The sequence below is a fragment of the Haliotis rufescens genome, unplaced genomic scaffold (genome assembly GCF_023055435.1).
Source record: "Haliotis rufescens isolate VD_foot unplaced genomic scaffold, xgHalRufe1.0.p SCAF_22, whole genome shotgun sequence".
NCBI classification, from domain to species: Eukaryota; Metazoa; Mollusca; class Gastropoda; order Lepetellida; family Haliotidae; genus Haliotis; species Haliotis rufescens.
In genome coordinates, this window is record NW_025963913.1 from 9,613,931 (window position 1) to 9,635,767 (window position 21,837).

Below are 21,837 nucleotides of genomic sequence, written 5' to 3' on the forward strand. Positions count from 1 at the left end.
GGTGATGTTGCAAGACAATTTAACATTCACAGAAACACCATTTGGTGTTTATGGCAACAGACAAATGCAGTCAGAGACCATCCTCGGAGTGTGGCAGGCCACACGTAACCAATAATCGACAAGACAACTGGATTCGAACAAACAGCTACGAAATCGATTCCAGCCAGCAACAGTGACTGCAAGAAGCATCCCTGGCCTTCGACGAATATCTTCACAAACCGTGCGTCATCGCCTCAGATGTGCACGGATTGTCGCCAGAAGACCCACCAGACGTCCAATTTTGACAGGAAACCACTGTCAAGCACGTCAACAGTGGTGCAGACAGCGTCTACGCTGCCATGCAGTGGGGACAAGTTCTATTCACTGACATGTCTCATTTTCACCACAGCAATGGACAGATTCGAGTGTGCCGACATCGAGGTGAGTGAGAGAGTTTGATTTTACGCCGCTTTTAGCAATATTCCAGCAATATCACGGCATAGGACACCAGAAATGGACAGAGGTGGACACACACGTTATTGATTTGATTTGTAAATTGACATTTTGGCATGTTCATGTTTTTTATGAAATCACGCATTTTCTGAAGTCAGTATGGCAAATTAAACCATTTGAACACTTACAGGAGTCTTTTATCTGTTGCAAACCGAAATTGTTTCAAATTTGGTGAAAACATAATTTTGCATTAAATCTTATTCAATGTCACAGGAACTTTTGTTGTTCTGTATATTATAATGGTTATTTTATAAAAGATAATTTCAAATGTTTTGGGCTACCTACAATATGGGCTTGACAGCTTGATTTTACCAGTGGCTACCTAGAAAAAAATGATAAAAATGATTTTCGCCATATGGCGACTTGGTAAAAATTTAAACTTTGAGGCTTGCAATCTGGTCTCAATGGTTTACTATGCCGTCTTTTCCTGCAGGACCAAGAAAGTCAAAAGTAATCAGCCTGTGGCTCCTTCACAAGGGAAATTAATCTTAAATGAACCATCATCCCCTGCCGTGCCAGGCAACAAGTACTCTGACTTCGTCGAACCTGTTATCGACACACCTGGCCTTATCAACCTGCCACACCCGCTTTGACAACTTCAAACACACCACTGCCACCACCCTCACGACCTTCTGGAATGGATCTTGAACCCACTCGGGAGAAAGATTGCACCCCCATGGCTTAGTGACTATATTCATGCAATTTGGGCAGAAAACTGATAAATATTATCAGAAATCAATGTGTTACATGACTTTAAAGTAAATGTCAAGTAAAGATATCTCAAAACAGTATAATACCTACTCATTTAGTCATGGCAGATTCAAACTTCTTGAACAAATTATAGTGTCAATATTGGTTGGAATAAGTGTGTGAAGTTGCAGCTTCATTGGTTCAGTGGTTTCTGAGGAGTTATTGTGCATGATCGGCCTGTCCTCATCTGGCCTACACCTCATATTGCCTACACTACTATCAAAACAAATTTATGGATGAGTGCACATCACACTTGTACCCTTATCCCTTAAGTAAAATGAACTCTTCCAACAAGATAATAAAGAATGTAAATGACTTTTGATACTGTAATTTAATTTTGTATATGAGATCATCTTCACAACTCAAATGTTTTCACAACATTAAATATCATAAATACACATGTATTATCATAGCACTGTACATTTATATCCATCATCTTCATGTTTGATAACATAAGCACTACATCATTACTAGCAAAATTACTGTAATTTGATGAAATGTCCAACTGCATCCAGAAACTGGATCACTGATCTTCCGCCAGTAGCAAGCTGCTGCTTCAGTCTCTCGATCCTTGCATCTCGGTCTCTGTCAACACGAGCACGAGGTCTCATGGCACCACCCAGTCCAATCTGCCTTCTTGACCGTCTATCTGCTGTCTCGATCTTCTTGAGTTCTTTGACAAACTGGAAGATGTTGGGATGGGCTCTCGGCATTCTCTTCTTCAGGCCATTGTGGAAACCTTCAAGATGGTTGTTGGAGCGTGGACCGGTGTTCTCGTGTTGATTCCACAGGGCTCGAGGGAACGTGGCATTGAAGTCCACCCATGTGCTGGTGACGTAGTCGTTGAACCTGGTGATCTGCTGCCCATCTGGTCCTTGCTCCATCACTTCAATCCAGGCATCTTGGACTTCAGCTAGGGGTAGAAGCGGCAACGCTGCAGCTCTTCTGATGTGGGTCTGCACTGCTGGCTTGTCAGGGTTGTCTCGGGCCAGGCCTCTGTCCACAACTTGTCTCCACAGAGCCTGGGCGTAGTGGAAAAAACATCCTCTGACGGAACTTGCTGGGAAGACATCGCTGGTGGCACTGATGACAGCTGCTTCATAGTCTGTCTGGATGATGTCTGGAGAGAGGTCTACACCAGTCCTTGCGCCAACAACATCCTTCAGCAAGGTGAACAGTCGGACATAGGTCTGCTTGGTCTTGTTTGGGAGTAGGGAAAAGGTGACTGGGAACATCTTGCCATCCACAAGGCAATGGATAGTGTACACCTGCAGCCACAAGCTAGGGCACATGAAGAATGTCCTATCCATGAAAGTAGTGTCCTGCTCACTAAGGATCTCCAACATCTCAGTTGTCGCAAACACTAACAGTCTGTCATCAGCATCATCATCTATGCACAGGAAGTCTCTTCCATCTTCAGTCTTGGTCCAGGGTTCTTGAAGGTCGAAAGCGACTCGGGATTCTGGGAGAGGTGGGATGGACTTGGAGCTGTGTTGGTAGAGAGCAGCCTGGACACTGGCAAAGGACGGCATCGTGGCAGCAACATCTTCGACAGCTCGGTCGAGTTCGGCGATATAGGTCTGCTGATCAGGGATGATGTCTGACTTTACTTGCTCCTTCATTCTGGCGATGATACGGTTGTGTTCTAAATTCTCGGTAGGTGGATGACTGTGAGGCTTGGTTGATGTAATGTGGTCGCCAATGGTGCTGCATCTGCCATTGCAGCCAATGGTGATACACTTCCAGTGAACAGCAAGTTGCCGCCTCGACATTCAACCTGTACGTTTCCCAGCATGTAGTACTTGCTGACTGCCTCTCTGTGAAGTAACGAACTCAGCTCTTTGAAGATGTGCCAAACTTAAAAACTAACATATATAACTATTCCTAAATTGGAGATGAGGTGATCCTGTTAACATTGTGAAAGCTATTTCGTTGATCAAAGTAAAGAGAAACAATAGTACTTACTAAGGTATAAAAACACTTACAAAACTTTTGAGATGAGTAGACCTGTTAAAAGTGGATTATAACAGTAATCCTGTATAAACAGTCAAAACAAACTCAAGGATCAGATACCACTATGAAAACATCGGACTAGTTCAAAGGCCCATGTACTCAGGTCATTAATTCATATTAATGAATGAAATCATTAATGGGTTAATGGACAGTACCATTCTACACAACAGGGGTGTGGAAGTAACCATTTGTATTTAGTGTAGGCCAGATGAGGTGTAGGCGATTTAAGGTGTAGGCCAGATGAGGGCAAGCCGCATGATCCACCGTTTTTACATACTACACACAAAAATTATGGGAACACCCCTAAATTTCATAGCCATGTATAAAACTTAACATGGCTTGGTCATTTATGAACTTCAGTAAATGCAACTTTTTGTGTGCACTGACGGCACTTTAAATGATGTGTTGAGTCATGCATTTTTGTAAGTGCTTCATTTTTTGAAGAATTTGGGTGCAGAAAGACTCCCTCGGCATGTCAGATTCAAACGCCAAAACACAACAACCTAGTGCACGTGAAAGTCAGAATTCCCATGCAGTTGGTGGCAACTCTTCTTTATAAAGAAGCTTCAGACACTGTGAAGTTACACATTTCCTGAAAAATGCCCCAGCGAAGACCTTTAAGCATTCACGACAGGAGTAGGGCCATAGCCTGGCTACAAGATGGTGTATCCATAGGGAATGTTGCCCGTCGTCTTCAAGTGTCACCATCTGTTATTCACAGACTGAGGGAACGGTTCCAGACAACAGGGAGAGTGCAGGACAGACTGCGTTCTGGTAAACCCAGAGTAACATCTAGGGCAGATGACTGATACGTTGTGCTGCAAGCCCTTCGGAACCGGTTCACAACAGCCAGTGCTTTGAGACTGCAACTCCGACAAGCAACACACACCAACGTAAGCGTATCGACCATCAGGAACCGCCTCAGAGCTGCTCATTTAAGGTCACGTCGTCCAGCTGTACGTCCTCATCTTTGTCCTCATCACCGAGCTGCAAAACTTGCCTGGGCCAGGGCACATTTGAGATGGGATAATCAACAATGGTCCAGAGTTCTCTTCACTGACGAGTCCCGTTTCTGTCTTGAGCATAATGATGGAAGGGTAAGGGTTATGAGACGTCCTGGAGAACGTTATGATGATGCCACTGTACGAGAAAGAAACAGGTTTGGCGGTGGCTCTGTGATGGTATGGGGAGGCTTCAGTTTGCATCACCGAACACCTCTCTATCTTGTTCAAGGCAATTTGAATGGAGTGAGGTATCGTGACAAGATTTTGCAACCTCTTGTCCTACCACAGTTGGACAACATTGGTCCAGGAGTAATCCTGCAAGATGACAATGCCAGACCACATCAGGCTAGAGTCGTTAGAGACTTCCTGCAACAGAACAATGTGACTGTGATGCAGTGGCAAGCATATTCACCGGATTTGGCTCCAATTGAGCATCTTTGGGATGTTCTGGGATGACGTGTCAGGGACAATCATGGAGTTGCACCAGCTCTTCAGGTTCTGGTTCAGTGGCTCCAAATGGAATGGCAGGCGATTCCACAGGCTACCCTTCGCACCCTTGCAAGATCCATGAGGCGAAGATGCACCGAATGCATCAATCAACGTGGAGGACACACTCGCTATTGACATTGTGATTTCCATTTTTGACCCCCACTTTCTTATTCGACCTGTTCGTGTGTGCTTTTCAATGACAGCTACCTGTAAATGTTTTTGTTTTGAAGCTTGATAATCTGCTAATGCACAATTGTAATGATACGATCACATGTCATTAAATGTTCCTTTTTATAACAGAATGTTTGGGTGTTCCCATAATTTTTGTGTGTAGTATATTTTCCAATATGGCTTCTGACATTTCCAATCAAGATGACGCCAAGAAATTATCACCCACCACATTGTCTGTCCCTTTGTTTGGGAGAAGATGATTTCTATTTATACATTTACAAATAAAAGATGCACATCAAGCAGCCATATTGAAACTGTACCCCCTCACACCAACAAACATCCTCACACAAAATTTTAGCTGAATCAATGAAAATAGTTTAGATATGAAGTCTTAATTGTAATTGACGGATGACTTGCAATTAAAAACAGGTTATTTGTAAAAACCTGTTCTTTGTAATCTGAAATGCTATTACATAACTGATGATCAAAAAGTAGTTAAGTCAGCTGCAGGTTACTTTTTGAAAGACAACTGACTGACCTTCTGTTTCTTCCTCTCTATCTCCCATTCACTAATTGTCTCTGTGTTCACATCCTCATCAGATGACTGACTATGCTGATGAGTAACAACAGGCTGTTTTGGAACAGCAGCAGTGCTGGATGGCAGCAATTCAGGCTGTGTGAAACAAAAAGAAACATAAATCCCAAATTATACCTTTCTACATGTATTCCAGTGTATGTCAGTGTAGAAAGTTCTGAACTCAATTTCAACAACATCAGCATGACGGGAGAAAACAGGGAGAAAAATATGATTTCAAATGTTATCTTCATACAGAAGTAGTAGTTTCAGGTCACCCAATCAACTATAGTGACAGAGTTTATTGTGCTGACTTGCATCCCTTGGTCAAGATCCAATGATTTGTATCCTTGCTTTGTCAGTACCATACCCTGGCTCATGGGTGTCCCCAAAGTGGTAAATGTGCTTTCCTCCCACATTCGGTGATACCCTGTACTATAATTGACATACTGTTCAAATCATTGTTTCACCAAACTCACTCACCTGGTAATATAGAAATTGTTTAATACCAAAAATAAGGCCATAAGCATATAAACATAACAATATGTTTGGGGGAATCAGGATGCAGGTGTAACTGGACTGAAAAACATGTCGTCTCAGCTCCAGCCAACATTTGAATCAAAGTTAAAGTATCCCCACATCACATGTTTTCGAGAGCCTAACGTCTTTTCAAGCTGCTATACAATATGTGACCGCATGCTTAATGATGTTATCAAGTTGACGCTTCAAAGCCCACTGAATACATCAAGGTGTTTGCCACTTGCCGCTGAAGTTGTGTTGCAAATTAAGCTACACTAGGTAAGATATTCAATAAGTTATGAAAACATACCTCAAAACTTACTTTCACTAATGCATATTTTAATCAAACTTGATCTGATGATAATTTTGCATCAGAACTATCATATGCGCCGATGATTTTTTGGCTGCTGTTTGTAAACTTCCTGTGTGTGATGTCATGTGACTGGTCAGGTGACTAATCATGTTGTGCATCCATTGTCAACTTGACTAATGGAAGGGCTGAAAATCTCTCGTCTCGCTCAGCGAGGCCATATCATCATAAAATTTACAAGACATGGTCATTTGACTATCCAAATGTTAACAGAAATCAAACAATAGTTATCATTGGTAACAAGAAAGAAGTGAGCAAAGCTCACATACCCCCGTTATCCCCTCTGGTCAACAACAAATAGTAAAGAGTTTGTTAATTAATGAAATATTACATATTTCTAACTGATTTTAACTTCAATGGTTTAAAAACTAAGCTTGAGTTCCAGTGACAACCAACCCTAAAAGTTTAAGTTTCTTAATGTGTCCATGGAAACAGCAAAAGTTAAAAAATTCAGAATCTTCAAACTAGCAAAAGGCACAAGTACTCATTGTGGTAAATGTGTGTAGCAAGTTTGGTAAAGCTAGTGTGCATGGTTAAAAAGTTATGGGCCGTACAAAAGCTCGTACAGATGGACGGACGGACGGACGGACGAACGGAACGCTATATACCCCCGATTTACCTCGTAAACGGGGGTATAATAATTCTAAGAATACTACCTCTATTACATCTTTGTCATAAATCTGGTATTTTGGCTTCAGTCACACTAACTAAAATTTTCAGATTTTCAACAGACATTCTCTTTACTGTCAATCACACACAATAGGTGTTCCCAATATTGCACTATAGCAACCCAAGCTATGACGTGTGTAATGGCGGGAACCTCACTTCTTTCCCACATCTAACCACTACAGGTAGATGAATTTGGGAGGTGGATGGGAGTACTTCTTATGTAATAGTGGTAGTATTTTTAGAATTATCAACAATGATAACTATTGGTGGATAATTTTTGCAAATCCTCTACCTCTATTACATCTTTACCAAGGAAGAATCTACCTCTAGGAACTCCCTGTGTAATTGACAGTAATCCTCTTCTGAAAACCATTTATTCAGTGATTCTAATCCTGACTCGAGATAACTTCTTCTGAAATTCCTCCTGAGGACTTGTAAATCAGAATGCAGAATATGTGATACCTTCACTAGAATTACCATCGTATTTGCTGATCTTGTTAGCAATAATGATGTTATTTCTGGTCTATTTCTACCCAATGGCGTCATTTCTTGTTAAATTTGGATCTGTGACACTAATACCGGTGCTGACATCACTTCCGGTTTCTCACTTCCCTTTTGTTGGATAATGACGTCTTTTATGGTCTATTTCTACCAAAAGACATCACTTCTGGTGACTGGAGGCAGTTGATAGTCAAAGTGCTCCTAAACCATCCTACACCTAAAAGACAGGATAATCAAGGGTGTATTCACCCTCTGATGCTGCTGGTGTCGGATTCTCACCCCTTCCCCCCTTTTTAGGGGGGAAACTATTGTTGGATGATACATAAGCCTTAGTAGTATAGACAATGACAGTTCTACCGAAACCCCACTGGAGCCAGATTTATATACCTATGCAGCTACTATAGAGGGAATTTTTAAAGTCAAAAGTCAAAAAAGACTTTTCGGGTACACTAGATAGAGAAGCTCTTGTCAAATATCTCTGCAAAGAACATGGTTTCAAAGAACAAGGCGACCTCGCAGCAGCTATGCAAGAAAATACTCAAACTATTCTTGCAATAACAAATAGCGTTGGAAAACACGTTTTTACATGGGTACACACCTACAATGGCTATACATCAAAAACTAAGTTGTACAACAAAGTCGTGTCCAATTTCGAAGCAGTAGAATTACCAGAACAACTTGGCGGACATCTTGCAGACTATGTAGACTGTCCAAACAAACATTTGGGCAAGACATTTCTACACCCACAAGTACAAGCTAGAGGCTGCACACGTATAGAAGTTTCTTTGTATGCTTGCAACGACGAATTGCGAGATACAGAAACAGCAGACTATTTGGTAGAAGATGCTCTACGAATAGTTTCCACAACGCCTTTGTTTGTAGTACAACCACCCGCAAAACAATGGGAAAATCTTGCTAGTTGCCTAGATCGTTGCTTTGGGCTAGCAGATCGCCCACAAGGAACTATATTTGTAGCTTGGTATGCGCATACAACGACTGGAAGAATAGCTGGAGTTTGAATGTCTGTAGAAGACGACAGAAAATGGAATAGGGCTATACGATGGGCTACAACAGATTTTGGTTTCCGAAACTGTCTAATATTCCAGGTAGAAATTCTATCCGCAAACAAAGAAGGTGTAGAACTACGTCCTCTATGTTGCTATACAAAAGCAAAAGATACAAACATTATCTTGTGTGCAAGCAAAAAGCCAACACAACTACACAAAAACGTGGTGTCTCCATGCGTTCTATTGCCACCCACAGAAAAAATAGAGTGGGAATGGAGAACAGCAAAATGCCAAGTTATAGGTACAGATGTGTCCAAATACAATCTGCAAGAAGTACCAGAAATAGCAAAAGGAAGACAAGTATACACCATGTCTACGAAAGATAGAGGAAAATATCTACAAGACATACAAGAAGGTCTACATGCAGAAGAATGGAAAAGACAAGCATGGAACTATCTAGAAGAAATACAAAAGCAAAAAGAAGCTTGTAGAGCACAAAAAGAAAAAGAACTAGATTTTCTATCTTCCCTGTTGTGCAAAAAACAGGAATATACACTACATTTCTTATGCTACACGATCCTTGGTAGAAGATGTACTACGAATTTCGCAAACAAAGAAAATAGCAGAAACAGCCGACGAAAACACTGTTTGGGCTATCCTAGGATATTAAAACCAAAAAGATTGGTCCTCCTACAGAGTTGTAGTTGTGCCAAAAGAAAGAGAAGCTGTTGCAGTTTGGTCGAACAAGCAACTTGCAAAAGTGCTAGACAACTGCCACGACTTTGTAGAAAGCCGTGTAGACAAATTTGAAGGAGAAACTTGCTGGATTCCAAGAAACATTTGGCTTGTAGAAGAAATGGGAATACAACAGAAAACAACCCAGAGAAAGACGATAGCGAACGAGTAGCGCTGTATATATACGTACAACATGCACAACAATTCTATTCTGGTGGGGAAACAATCTCCTGGAATCCTATTTCTGTAGAAGAAGCACCAGACCCACAAAAGCTAGCAACTTTGCAAGAAGCAGCTCTAGAAAAAGAATACGAGAAAGTGGAAAGCAAAGCTACATACGAACTAATTCTAGTAGACGCCCCACCAACAAAGAAGACAACAAAAGCTCTAGACATGCCTCCATGAGAGTACATTTGTGGAAAATATGCCACTACAACGTACAGAGGAAACACAAGAACATTCCTATTCCTATTGCCAGTTGGAGAAGATGGAGAATCTACTACAGATGCAGAAATCCCAGTACACGGCTATTTCCTGGAGAAAGAAATCGAAGGAGGCCTACATCGTGCAACCGATCCGATTTGGTCCCTTAAGACATATAACATTAGTCGATTTGTTATGAAAGAAGGAGAGCCTATTCTTTATTATCTAAGGCATTTGTATAAGAAGAGTTGCTCATAGTTCCAGACGATACAGTATTAACGCCCTAAATAACCATAAGCATAGGTAGTTACACCATCCTTATCAATCCATCTCTTTGTATCTAAGGGGGATAATGATGTCTTGTTCATTCTTAATCCATATATCCTGTGATTGACACTTCTTAAAGTGTTCATCTTGTGTTTGAATGTTCTACCGTTGAATAATGCTTCTTTATAGTGTTTGTGTTTGATATGCTTTTTCACCACATACTTCTTGACGCCTTTAGCTTTTCTTATCTCTCCATTATCAGACTTCTTTATAGAATACATCTTAGGTCTTAATCCAACATACACCGCTATAGGAGTCCCAGCACATTCATCCTTCATCTTGCCTAACACCTTTTTATTTACTACGCTGTGCAGTGGATTATCTTTAGGGTAATCGCTCGTGTCCTACATATCTATTTTTTCTGCCATATCTTTATACACATCCTCGGCTTGTATTTCCATCAACAAAGAATCTGTGTCGGTATATAACACCTCGCATCTATCACCGTATTGCTTCTTGAGTTCGTTGTAATAAAAGTCATACATTAAGTGTTTTGACAAGTCAAGAATACTCATACCAACGTACACCGGTCTGTTGAATTTTATATTACTCTTCTGCATATGTAGTGCGGTTAAGTCGTTATCAAATATCTTGCTTCTGTTGAAAGCCGGACTGGCTATAAGTTTCCTGAGTCTTTCTTCCTCATTAGATCTGACTAATTTAACATCAACACGCTTCCTTAGATTCTCCATAGTTTTACCAAATACTGAGTTATATATGAGCTTATGTAGGTTCTTTTGAAATCGCTGGTAGCTATCTTTCTTAAATCTGTATTCAGCCTTATATAGGGCTCCATCCAAGGGCTTTGATCAATCTATAGAACTCTGTGCATTTTCTTTAGTTTCATACCTAACGATAGTTATAACTGGAGATTTCTGTAGTAAACTATATATTTTGTCTTATCCATCAAATTTGGTACGAGTTTTTCTACGTTAGCTAACCTAGTATTACCCATCAAGGAGTGTTGATATTCCGACATCCAATCTTTATTCACCATTAATCTTTCGGGAGCTTGCGGATAACTGTTATGGTCTATATTCCAAGTCAACTTCTAGTATATACCCTTTATCGGAATCTGAGGGGACCCACTCAAAACCACCCGTGGGTAAAGGTTGACTCATAGCCCATTCGTACAAATTGTTGGCGTCGAGATATAATATGTGCGTGTCGGGTTTACTCGGATCATATCCTTCCACTAATTTATTATTAGCCTTAGAATACCTTTTCGCTACCATCGATATACCACCTCTTAATCCTTTCTCAATAAACAAGTGCATATCGTAATCGGTGAGTAATTTTAGTTCTACACTGGTCTTCTTCAACAATGCATCCCACGATAGTCCAAGACTGGAATAGTACCATGCTGGGTCCAAGCCATATTGTTTTAAACATGTCTTTCTAAATATCTCAAAAATATCGGCAAGTAACAGTACATCGGTTTTTAAGTACAGATCATGATAATCGCCTAAATTCTTACAACCTAATTTATCCCACACCGTCAGAGCGTGTTCATAATCGGCATCTGTTATTTTAGATTCTGTTAAGTTACTATAGAATGATTCAAGGGGTGGTAATTTAGTTTCGTCGAATCTAGACCAATCATCCATATAATCGTAAGGATATACACCTTTTCTCAACAACAAATGACGTGTTAACCGATCAGTATATTGATTTGTTATTGCAAAGTCATCGGGATTGTTCGCATTAGCTAAATTGTCCAGGGAAGATAACAGAAACTGTATGGAGTCTATGAATCTAAGCCCATTACTTTGCTTTATTCTGGCTTTCCCATCCTTGTCCGTATAATGTATAGTTTTAGTCAACGAGAATGATATGTATTTTTCGATATTATTAGGAATACACGTTAAGCCGCCGTAGGTCTTTGAGATAACTTGCATAATGAGATGAGAATCATATCCTCTAAGGTTATGAAACACAACGGGGATGGGTATTGTTTGAGAATTCATTTTTAGTTTCAAGTTACACTCGTTCCCCGATAATTACCAATGGCAATGATCTCTTACGGAATCCCCATTCAGGGGTTTATTACAAACATGACAACTCGTTGACTTCTTATAGGCCCTCCAATCATCCCTCGTCATACACATAGGTTTCTTACGAGATAAATTTTCCCTGATTATTCTCTCTTCATTCTGTAGATATTCTAGGAACTTTTCCGCTGCATCGGGACCTCTGTAATGCATGGGCGGGTTTGTTTTCCCATCATACCTTACAACTATATATCCAAACCCACTAGGAATATGTTCTTGAGTTTTGTACATAAAACTATCTTGATTGCTTCGGACTGTATTTTCTATAGGTTTGATAAGTGCTTCGAAGTCAGCGTAAATTATGTAAGGTACTGGCATTTGATTACAATAATGTTCAAATTTTAATATATTCTTCCCCTCTTTAGGCATATCAATCCTGATAGCATTCTGTCCAACACCTCTGCAGTCTTCTTTATGCGCTTCTACTAGATCTTGTCTGCAGTACCCATGCAGGCATCTTTCGCAGAATTATTTCTTTTCTTTATGTTCTGTTTGATCGTATAATAGCCTGTTTAAACTCTTTATCCACCTTTTATGATATTTAGCATCTTTTTCGATCAGAAATGAATTGATTTTGGGAATATGTTCTGGGGCGGAGCTTATCCTGTGTACAACAATTCCTTTAGTAGAATGTCCGAAAACATTGATAGCTAAATTATTTTGCTTTTCCACCTTATCAATTTGTGATATTGGTGTAGGTTCGTCTATACCATCAAAGTTGAGTCCATTGTTTTGGGGATAGCTAGAAGGTCTACCTGGATGTTTGTCTACGGGGAACAATGCAGATCTTATCTTCATTTTGAAACAGTCATCGCCTTTATTTTTTACATTAATTATGGCTTCTTTTTTTTATAATACGGGGGTAAATCTATATAAGATCCACCTTTGAAAGACATATAATTTGCTATATCTAAATATAAACTAACGATTTTATCCACACCCCAACCCGAACCTCTATTAGTCCAGCGTTCTAAATATTCTTGTATCTGTTGAATTGATGTATCTAATGATGGGCTTATAGTATCGGATTCAGTTATAACTTCTTGATTGCCTTGGAAATATGGTTCGGTATATTCAGTGCCATCGTCTGTGTTACTTTTGCAGTCTGGGGTGTGTTGTATTCCAAACCAAGTAAATCGATCAATTCAGCTTTTCTCAATCGAGAATATCCATGTAGACCACATTGTTTTGCCAAAGCCTTCAACTCTCTGACAACATAAGTCATTGTGATATATAAATACAATGAGAACTAATGTCTAATTGGTTTGAGTTCTACCCAATCTATTTATCTCATTTCGGTAAGCTTTTTCCTCTCATAAATAATTTGAAATCGTTTCTTGTCAGCACCGTGACTCTTACATAAACAGTAACTACCTTTGACCCCAATCCCACATACAGAACACAAATAATTAATGTGCCCTTTTCTAATTGCAATGGAATGGATTCCACAAAAATCCAACATACAGCTCTTTCCACAAATTTGTGATTGGCCCAAGCGTATGAATTTACATCTTGATGTGCCTCTCGCCATTGTGATAAATATACACTTCTAATATCATTTGTCTAAATGCATGTCATCAGCTGAGTCTGCCCAGCCTAACATAAGCAGTCAGCCAGTCAGCGCTATTTATAGATTAGCAGTCAGGGTTATTTGTAGATTAGCAGTCAGGGTGACATTGTTGACATAGTGGTTAATAAAACTCACCCTGACTAGTATGTTTACAGGTCATGGTTTATGCGTAGTTATTGTATAACTGAAAATTACAATGACTGATAACCCAAACACTATAAATGCTATCTCACGGTCTTTCTGAGCCTCTGATGGTGTATAAAACTGAGAGAGTGTTGGCCTTGCCATTGGGTCAAGTTTCTTTCCATAAACAAGGAAGTATTCGTGCATGGCAGTTTCAACATCCGTAAATGTTTGAATTGAATGTCCTTGCTTACGCAGTTCTTCATTAATAAAATCTAATCTTAATATCCTATTTCAGGCCCATTGTGACTGGGCTGCTTCGAGTTGTTCTAATGCTTTATTATGTCTTTTCTGCTCCTCTCATACTAGAAAATGAAAAATTACTCCCCGAAGCATTAACAATAGCCCCACCGACCATCATCGCAATTGTTGCCATGATCAATAATATAAAATATTCAAATGTTTAATTACTTCATTATGTCTTCTGGGATAAGCCCTTATTTGATGAGCATATCTTTTGTAGCCATTGCCAATCCAATATCAAGAATCATCATACCGATATCATAACCATTAAAATCTAGCTTGGGTGGTGTGGCTTTAGTAATCATTTTAGCTATACGAGCATAGCCAATGGCCAAGCCGCTGACCACCGCTGAATGATACGTTGCGTTTACCAACATTTTACCGTCTGTAACTGGAGTAGTCATTATAACATTATATGGGGGCTAACCTCTAATTGAACTTGTTGTTGTGATTGTACAATCGGGGGTGACGTTTTCTCTTCTCCGGTCTTATAAAACAACCAAACCACCGCTATAGCAACAACTCCTAGTGCATATAGGGAGCCCAAGTTTTAATCGCACGACTATGTTCAATATTTGAATAATTGTGGGCCTTTGCCGCCTTCCTCGCTAACGCACCCTTTTTACCAGTGGCGACTTTTCTAGGATTCTTAGTCACTCTGGCTTGTGATTTCTCAATCGCTGGTATTTCCTCATTCACTTGTTGTGATTGTGTTTCCACAATCTGTTCTGATTGTGCAATCGGGGTTATTTGCTCGTTCACTTGTTGTTGCGTCTCCACAATCTGTTGTGGTGTCACTTGAGTCTCCATTATTATGAAGTGGGCACGTATGTTTAAATTGACAATACCTAGCCGTTATTAAAGCAGTGGTCACCGGCGCTAAGAAATTCCGTATCTATGATAAAACTCACAGCTTACTGCGCTTATAGCGTGTTCGATATGGAAATATATTCATCATTCTCATTGACTAAAACTATACATTATACGGACAAGGATGGGAAAGCCAGAATAAAGCAAAGTAATGGGCTTAGATTCATAGACTCCATACAGTTTCTGTTATCTTCCCTGGACAATTTAGCTAATGCGAACAATCCCAATGACTTTGCAAATACAAATCAATATACTGATCGGTTAACACAGCATTTGTTGATGAGAAAAGGTGTATATCTTTACGAATATATGGATGATTGGCCTAGATTCGACAAAACTAAATTACCACCAATTGAATCATTTTATAGTAACTTATAGTAACAGAATGTAAAATAACCGATGCCGATTATGAGCACGATCTGATGGTGTCGGATAAATTAGGTTGTGAGAATTTAGGCGAATATCACGATCTGTACTTCAAAACCAATGTACTGTTACTTGCCGATATTTTTGAGATATTTAGAAAGACATGTTTAAAACAATATGGCTTGGATCCGGCATGGTACTATTCCAGTCTTGGACTCTCGTGGGATGCATTGTTGAAGACCGGTGTAGAATTAAAATTACTCACCGATTACGATATGCACTTGTTTGTTGAGAAAGGGTTAAGAGGTGGTATATCGATGACAGGGAAAAGGTATTCTAAGGCTTATAATAAATTAGAGGAAGGATATGAATCGAGTGAACCTTCTATTCACACATTATATCTCCAAGCCAACAATTTGTACAGACTGGCAATGAGTCAACCTTTACCCACGGGTGGTTTTGAGTGGGTCGATGCGAATGATATTCACAATATCGATGTTAATGATATCCCCACAGATTCCGATAAAGGATAAAGGGTACATGCTACATACACATTGACTTAGAATATCCGGAAGAGTTACACAAAGACCATAACAGTTATCCGATAGCTCCCGAAAGATTAATGGTTGATAGAGATTGGATGTTAAGACAAAATGTATAGTTCACTATAGGAATCTCCAGTTATATCTATCACTAGGCATGAAACTAAAGAAAATACACAAAGTTCTTAAGTTTGAACAAAGACCTTGGATGGAGCCCTATATAAGGCTGAACAGAGATTTAAAAAAGATGGCTTCCAGCTATTTCGAAAAGAACTTATATACCGTATTCAACGTAATAAGATATGTGCGATACGAGCGATTACCCTAAAGATAATCCATTGTACAGCGCAGTAAATAAAAAGGTATTAGGCAAGATGAAGGATGAATGTGCTGGAACTCCTATTGCCGAGTATGTCGGATTAAGACCTAAGACGTATTCTGTATAAAGAAGTCCGATAATGGGGAGATAAGAAAAGCTAAGGGTGTTAAGAAGTATGTGGTAAAAAAGCATATCAAACACGAACAGTTTAAAGAAGCATTATTCAATGGTAGAACATTCAAACGCAAGATGAACACTTTAAGAAGTGTCAATCACAGGATATATGGATTAAGAATGAACAAGACATCATTATCCCCCTTAGATACAAAGAGATGGATTGATAAGGATGGTGTTACTACCTATGCTTATGGTTATGGTGGTAATACTGTATCACTGGGAACTATGAGAAACTCTTCTTATACAAATCCCCTGCCCGGTCCATCTTTAAGATAACAAAGAATTAAAAAGGCTCTCCTTCTTTCATAGCCTATCGACTAATGTTATATATCTTTAAGCTCTGCACGCTAACGTCGAACCCATTCGACAGAGGTGTCACTTCCCGTGCATCTGATGTCGAACCCATTCGACAGGCGAATAGCATAACAACACCCCAAAATAAAACTCGCCATATCTATTTTGGCTTTGCGTGACATTTAAATTACGTATGACATGCATAAATGCTCAGCTTGATCAATATCAAAACTTTCAGTCATTTATTTACCTCAAAAAGAAAATATCGCGAGTTAAAAAGTTTCGGCCTAACTTATGGGCACACAACTACCAGAAACGGCCATTGTTGACTTTTGGCACTTCACGTTGAGCGGCATGAAGTCCGTTATTTTCTTTACAATTTCATCATTTTTCCTATTCGAACATAAATTTTTGTTTGCTGACGAAAGGAAAACACTCATGTTACTTAATTTCTAAAATTTAGCAACTATCGGTGTAACTAATTGTAAACAAAAACAATCTGAATCGTAACATCATCGATTGGATGGAACTTGTACGATCATGGCAACGGCGGTAAACAAACATCTCCACATGCATAGTTTTCCCGTTATACATTCTAGGTAAACAATTTAATAGCAAAATAATGCAGTTTATAAGAAATAATCAAAATACTTGCAACTTTAGCTATCACTTCTGAAACCGGAAGCACATACCGCATGTGACACATGGAAGCAAAATATGCAAAAGTTGGTAAGCTATCATAAAGAAATTCCGAAATAGATTCAAATGCAAAAGAAAATACATAATTTACTATTTTTCGTCAACTATTTACTATTTATTGATCTGGAGAGCAGTCTTCACTCCTATTTGTTTTGTGATTGTCGCCATCAAATGTGTAAGTCTAAATCCGAAACCGTAATGGATTTCAGGCTCGATGATTTTGATTTTAAAATATTTTCTGAAAACGAACGCAAAGGAGAGCGATATAACGTATTGATATGCCATAATAATAACAACATAATATTGTTATTGGGTAACATTACAAAAAGAACAATTCAAAATATTAAAGATGTTGTTGAAAACTTTCTGAGAACCTCCCGTCCTCTGAACCGTTTGAAATTTTGGTACACCACGACTGTATGGAGGTAGTGTAAATATATATAGATTCTAGGCTCCTATGTGATTTTGTACCCAAAACAAATTAAATTGTTCGGTTAAAGCATATTATATGTTTGCAAAATCGCTTGTTCCTTTGACCTTTAGCCTGCTGAATTCTTTTCACACTTCTTACCCCTACCTGCTGGATTAATTTTAGCATAAGGCGCTCTAAAGAGGGTGGGTGATTTCAAACAGTTGGTGCCTCATTAAACAAGGGCCAATTGAAGAACTATTTGGCACATTTATTTCTGACAGAAAACTACACAGTACTATATAAAAATATCCCGATGTTTTCAATCATACCAAGGTTAAGACCAAAGCGAACACAAAATTTGTAAATGTTCTTGAACTTACCTGAATTGCGTTATTGAAGGTGGTTTGCATTTCATGCTAGGAACCTTTTAATATCGTAACATTTGTGCAAATTGATTTCAATAATCATATCTCCGATATCTTAATTTTAATTGAGTAAAGATTCGGGTTTTTTTAAGGTATCCAGATCAATAAATAGTAAATAGTTGACGAAAAATAGTAAATTATGTATTTTCTTTTGAATTTGAATCTATTTCGGAATTTCTTTATGATAGCTTACCAACTTTTGCATATTTTGCTTCCATGTGTCACATGCGGTATGTGCTTCCGGTTTCAGAAATGATAGCTAAAATTGCAAGTATTTTGATTATGTCTCATAAACTGCATTATTTTGCTATTGAATTGTTTAACTAGAATGTATATCAGTTCAGATTTTGCGTATCATCCAATATTTGTCATTTTCCGCAGTGTTTGATGACTTTGTTCAACTCAACAAATCGTGAGTTAGGCCACGCTTATCACTGACGTTTGTCGGCTTGTCAATGTGTCCAAAAGTTTTTCAAAGGAAATCATTTGCAAACTCTTTAAAAATGAAATTCTTTTTACAAAGATTTATATATAGGTGTCAATAGTTCAAGAAAATTAAGTTAGATGTAACAAAATGATTGTAATAGTCTAACAGGATAACTATGCATGTTGAGTTGTTTGTTTATCGCCGTTGCCATGATCGTACAAGTTCCATCCAATTGATGATGTTACGATTCAGATTGTTTTTGTTTACAATTAGTTACACCGAAAGTTGCTAAATTTTAGAAATTAAGGAACATGAGTGTTTTCCTTTCGTCAGCAAACAAAAATTTATGATCGAATAGGAAAAATGATGAAATTATAAAGAAACTATCGGACTGCATGCCGCTCAACGTGAAGTGCCAAAAGTCAACAATGGCCGTTTCTGGTAGTTGTGTGCCGAGAAGTTAGGCTGAAACTTTTTTAACTCGCGATATTTTCTTTTTGAGGTAAATAAATGACTGAAAGTTTTGATATTGATCAAGCTGAGCATTTATGCATGTCATACGTAATTTAAATGTTACGCAAAGCCTTCTTGGTAAATAGATATGGCGAGTTTTATTTTGGGGTGTCGTTATGCTATTCGCGTGTCGAATGGGTTCGACATTAGATGCACGGGAAGTGACACCTCTGTCGAATGGGTTCGACGTTAGAGTGCAGAGCTTTAACCAATCCTTGGCCACATCTTCAGATACCTTAGCCGTAGTGGCTAATTTTTGATTGCCCCTATATAGCTTTCCAATATCCTCGAGGGCTATAGTAAATTTTATCCATTATTAATTACTATCGATGTTTCTTTTAATACGATTCATGACGATTGTTAAGTCGCATTGCGATTTTTGCATTCAAAATTAAGTATAGGTATTGGGGTATAAATCTGCCTCCAGTGGAAGTGAGCTGGAACCCCTATTGTTGTAGACAAAGAGAAAAACATATTTAGCAATACTGACTTATACACCCTTCACTTCTCCCTTTTTAAAACTCGACTATTCCATTCCTATTGCTGAAGGAATGAGGTTGTATATGTGACTTCAAGGTGAAGATATATATCTACTCTGTACATTTGAATTTTTATAATTGTAATTCTTAAATCGGACGCCCAGCCCATGCCCATCCTGTTATTTCATGCACCTGGCCCATGTAGCAGTTAGACCACTAATTATCTGAGTTGTTTGGCATAACAAATCTATCAATGGTTTGCAAGGGTCATCATGTGAGTGTGACAGTGTCTGAAACTCAGCAGAGTAAACTAAGAGACTTAAGGGCCAGGGCCCCGTTCCACAAAGCGATCGTCGCACTAAGACAATCGTAACTCACATACTTTAACATAGACTTACGACAATCGTAGTGCTACGATCGCTTTGTGGAACGGGACCCTGCACATTTAAACAATAGGCCCATAGGGCCTGTATCGCTCACCTTGATATTTACGCACTCACGACAAAATATACATTTGCATTGTACATGTATATAATACTGCAAACATTTGGTAATTTTGACTCTGTCAGCATTTAAAATGGTTGGATGGCAACTTTGACAGCATGAATATGATCTTTTCTGGATACAAATGTAGCATAAAGATCTGAACCGTTACCATGTTATGATCAAGGATAAATCATATAATCAGCTCCTCTATTTGTACAATTGTGAATTCCCACCACCTGAGAATACTTCCAACCAGCTGTGGTTGATGTCCATCTCTTAGTTCCAAAGAAAAAGTCATTTAAAGCAATATTGCCAAATTACCTTTTCAGGCCCGCCCCTCAGTCTCCGTGGGTGGGGGTGGTGTTCAGCCCCTCCATTTCTCCAATTTGAATCCCCACCATTGGAGAATGCTTCCAACCATATATGGTTGATATCTATCTCTTAGTTCCAGAGAAGAAGTCATTTTAAAGTAATAACACCAAATTACTCCTATTTGGCCTTGCCCCTCCATTTGTACAATTTTGAATCCTCACCACAAGAGAATGCTTCCAACCAAATATGGTTCCTTCGGACCCAGTGAGCTAAAAACTGAAGGCCCAAAAGAAAAACTGTAGGCCCAGTATTAAAACTGTAGGCCCAATAGGAAAACTAGTTTAAACTACAGGCCCAATAGAAATACTTAGTCCCAAAAGAAAAACTGTAGGCCCAAACATTTTAGCTGAACCAGAGAGACTCTTGCAATATATATTACACAAACACAACCAGTCAACCAGAATTCTTTTACTGCAATCACACCGCGTTCCCAGAGACTCTTTGGTGATAGATGAGGCCTACATTTATCAAGGAAATTATCAGCTTGTAAAACATCTTTGCTACATGTCATACTACATTTGTGAGGTCTGATCTTAGTTTTTATAAATATGAAAGTTCTGTTTATCACATTACTTGAGTAATGCATTTTTAACCTAACTAAGTATGTTTTTAATAAAAACATAAGGTAACACATTCATAATTTCCAGATTAGGCACCAAGGAAGCAAAATTTTCAGATTTCACAATAGAGCTATCCACTAACGTATCTCTTTTTTATTTTCATTGTTCAAGTAATCAGAAAATGATGATAAAAAGAATTCTAAGTATTGTCGACTAGGGGCTAAAATGGAGAAAATACCAAATCAGGGGACATTTCGATACGTACGACGAATAGCTCTTTGAAAGATATAGATTTCGTCAGCCTACCATTTTGTTCAGTGTTGGTTTAATCGGTGATGAACTGGCACACCTCACTCTGCGCTCAAACAGTCTCCCACCTAATTAACAATGCGTTGGTCTGACGTTGATTAATGAATAATTTTTTAATTTGAAGTTTACACAATATACAGCTTTTCCATTGGACGAGAGGTCGGTCACATGAACGCGAAATTGACGTTTATAAGTGTATGAACGACACAATTTGACGTTCATACGTTTTTCACGAGATCGTGTTCTTGAAATGACTTCAACACTGACGGACTACTTCCACATTCCTGGGGAAACCCCTGGGAATTCCCTAGCACGAAAACATACATAAGCATTCTTTCTGATTATTTAGAACCTTTATTCTTGGTCTCAGCGTTTCAGTATACATTGAGAAATGTCAGAGAGCGTGACTGCATGATTGTTCACGAATATCCTCGCTGCGTCGTATCCTAATGAACAAACGAAGAAATGCACATCTAAACAATCGTGGTATCGACTA

General features: G+C 38.9%; 1 protein-coding gene across 3 annotated transcripts in view; it reads right to left on the reverse strand.

The window, feature by feature from the left end:
* LOC124114452 (ankyrin repeat domain-containing protein 26-like) overlaps positions 1-21,837 on the reverse strand; it is a 792,436-nt gene that overhangs the window by 492,721 nt on the left and 277,878 nt on the right. For all 3 annotated transcript variants that reach the window (XM_046475021.2, XM_046475020.2, XM_046475019.2), the window contains exon 13: positions 5,458-5,592. In XM_046475021.2, the coding sequence (XP_046330977.2) occupies positions 5,458-5,592 (135 nt within the window). The remainder of the gene's footprint in view (positions 1-5,457; positions 5,593-21,837) is intronic.